At 42.0% G+C, this 2,293-nt stretch overlaps 1 protein-coding gene across 1 annotated transcript; it reads right to left on the reverse strand.

Annotated features, from left to right (window-relative positions):
• Positions 1 to 291: 291 nt before the first annotated feature.
• Positions 292 to 2,283, reverse strand: LOC111786049 (NAC domain-containing protein 71-like; the record flags this gene model as incomplete). Its single annotated transcript, XM_023666403.1, is given in 5 exon segments — positions 292 to 538; positions 616 to 681; positions 776 to 972; positions 1,234 to 1,554; positions 2,038 to 2,283. Coding segments are annotated over 4 exon segments (688 nt in total), but the record flags the coding sequence as incomplete, so codon positions are not given.
• Positions 2,284 to 2,293: the final 10 nt, after the last annotated feature.

Genomic DNA, 2,293 nt, shown 5'->3' on the forward strand with positions numbered 1-2,293 from the left:
ATTGAAGAAATTCATAGTGGCTCTCGAAGAAGAAAGTTTTACTAGACTCGAACAATATTGAAGAAATTCTAGAAAATAGGGGCATCGACGTCATAGTAGCCATATAATTCAATACAAGGCCTGTGAGGCAGAAGACAGATACATGATATGAAAAAGCTTAAGCCAAGATTGAGACAATGCTTCATGCTAATATTTAGCGGCTGTGTCGGTATAGCACCATGTCTCGGGCAAACATTACTAACATCACGATGCCTAGCAATGCTTTCGCAAAACAGACCAGTGGGTGTTGACTGGAGTTGTGGTGAATGCGTTTGGTAGATGGGTGGGGTGGATTCACAATTTGTGTGCGTGTGCTATCCTCTTGAGCCTGCAGAATTGAAAATGAGAGTCTAAGAGTGTCCGATTCCTCGTGTTTGTTTGATGTCATCTCGTCCAAGTTGTTTTTCTGCTTGCCGAACACCGATTCCGTAATGTGCTTTTCAAAATCATATACACTCTGTATGGCATTATCTGGATTTTCAGAAGTTCCAGCTCCAGGCTGTTCAAAATTAAGGAGGTCATCTCAAGCTCTGCATACAAGTTTATGTTCAAAATGTTCATATTGGACACTCTTACCTTCTGTGTGATTTTCTTCTCTCCATCTGGGTTTTCATTCTTCAATCGAAAAATGAGGAATGGGTGCTACATGGGCAGCAGTACATAAGAGCAAGAGGGACAATGTCACCACAAAAAGTTCATCATATTTGGGAATAAAAGAGAGCGTAGGAAATGAGACCTTGGAAGGGGTTTTTGAAACTGGGTGAGGCTTATACTCGTGTATCACCCAATTGGTCTTTATAGCATAGCCTCCCTTGCTTCGACGGGGTTCACCGCTGGATTTCCAGCTGCCAGTACCCGTGGTTCTTTCAATGTCAAAGGTGTTGGCCCGGAAGAAAGACCACTCAAAATTATCAGATGGGATGAACGATTTCTCTGCACAGGAACAGGGGAAAGGAAAGAATCATAGGAGCTCTGTTAGACGAACACGACTCTCCACAATGGTATGATATTGTCCACTTTGAGCCTAAGCTCTCATTGATGGGGAAGCTTCCCCAAAAGGCCTCATACCAATGAAGTTAATATTCCTCACTTATAAACCCATGATCATTCCCTAAATTAGTCAGACGTGAGACTTCCATCATCCAGCATGTTCCATCTTCAAAAGCTAAAATGAGGAATTTGATAAATACATACCTGGGAGTTGCTCGGGTTCCAACTTGTACAGATCAATCTCCTTGATAAAACTAACAACACACTCGTTGCCAACATTCTTGTTCTTCAGGTAGTGGGTAATGAGCTGCTCCTCCGTGGGACGGAAAACAAAACCAGCCGGAAATGAAGAAAGACACGAAAATTCAGCGGCAGCGGCCATGGATTTGGTAGGAAGGGCGTCGGTGGTGGTGGTGGATGTTTATAAGTATAACAACGGAGCAGGAGGAGCAGGAGCAGGAGCAGGGAGGACTTGTGTTGACTGGGTGGAGTGGAGTGTTTAAGTTGTCAAGGGAAACCACTCTCCTACAAGGTACACATAATTAGATTTAGGTGCTGCCATGGCACAAGTCTTCCCACAAGTCTTCGCACTACACTCCAACAGCTTTGAATTCGCTTTATTTCTTTGTACTAGATGTTACTAACACTGAGATCATTATTTCATGTACGGACCACAATAATTTTTCTCCAATTTTTGTTCTCTACACGTTCTAAGAGGCAAAATTGCTATTTGGTCCATTGATATCAAGATTATTGAACCCAACTCCACCCACCCACAAATACCAATTTCACCCACATTTTAACTCAATTCCGTCTCTCTCATTAATCCTTTTTCTCATTTTGTCCCCTATAAGCTAATGGTTATCTTAGAGCATTAGGGTTTTTCTCAAAACTCTAGCCATCGGGATGAAAATATGCCCATCTTAATAGAAACATGCTTCACAAGTTAACTCCAAATCAATTTAATCAACTTAATATACTAAAAACATGCTTAAGGATCCTTGAGACCTTAAAAAACGGTCAAGGGCAAAAGGGGCATTTTGCACCTCAGCCCATTATAGGGGTCTTGAGGATTTTCCACGTATCACCTGCAAAGAGAAAAGTGTGACAAAGAAAGTTGAGAGAAGAGAAACTTGAGAGGGGAAAGCAAACTGCCGGACTTCTCGTCGGAGAACCATCATCGAAGTTCATTTTTTACCAAGGCTTACACGCTGAAGTTTGTTCTTGAAGAAAAAGAGGACTCGTGTTGTTGAGGTTCCATTTT

This window comes from Cucurbita pepo, unplaced genomic scaffold, assembly GCF_002806865.2.
Source record: "Cucurbita pepo subsp. pepo cultivar mu-cu-16 unplaced genomic scaffold, ASM280686v2 Cp4.1_scaffold000968, whole genome shotgun sequence".
NCBI lineage: Eukaryota > Viridiplantae > Streptophyta > Magnoliopsida > Cucurbitales > Cucurbitaceae > Cucurbita > Cucurbita pepo.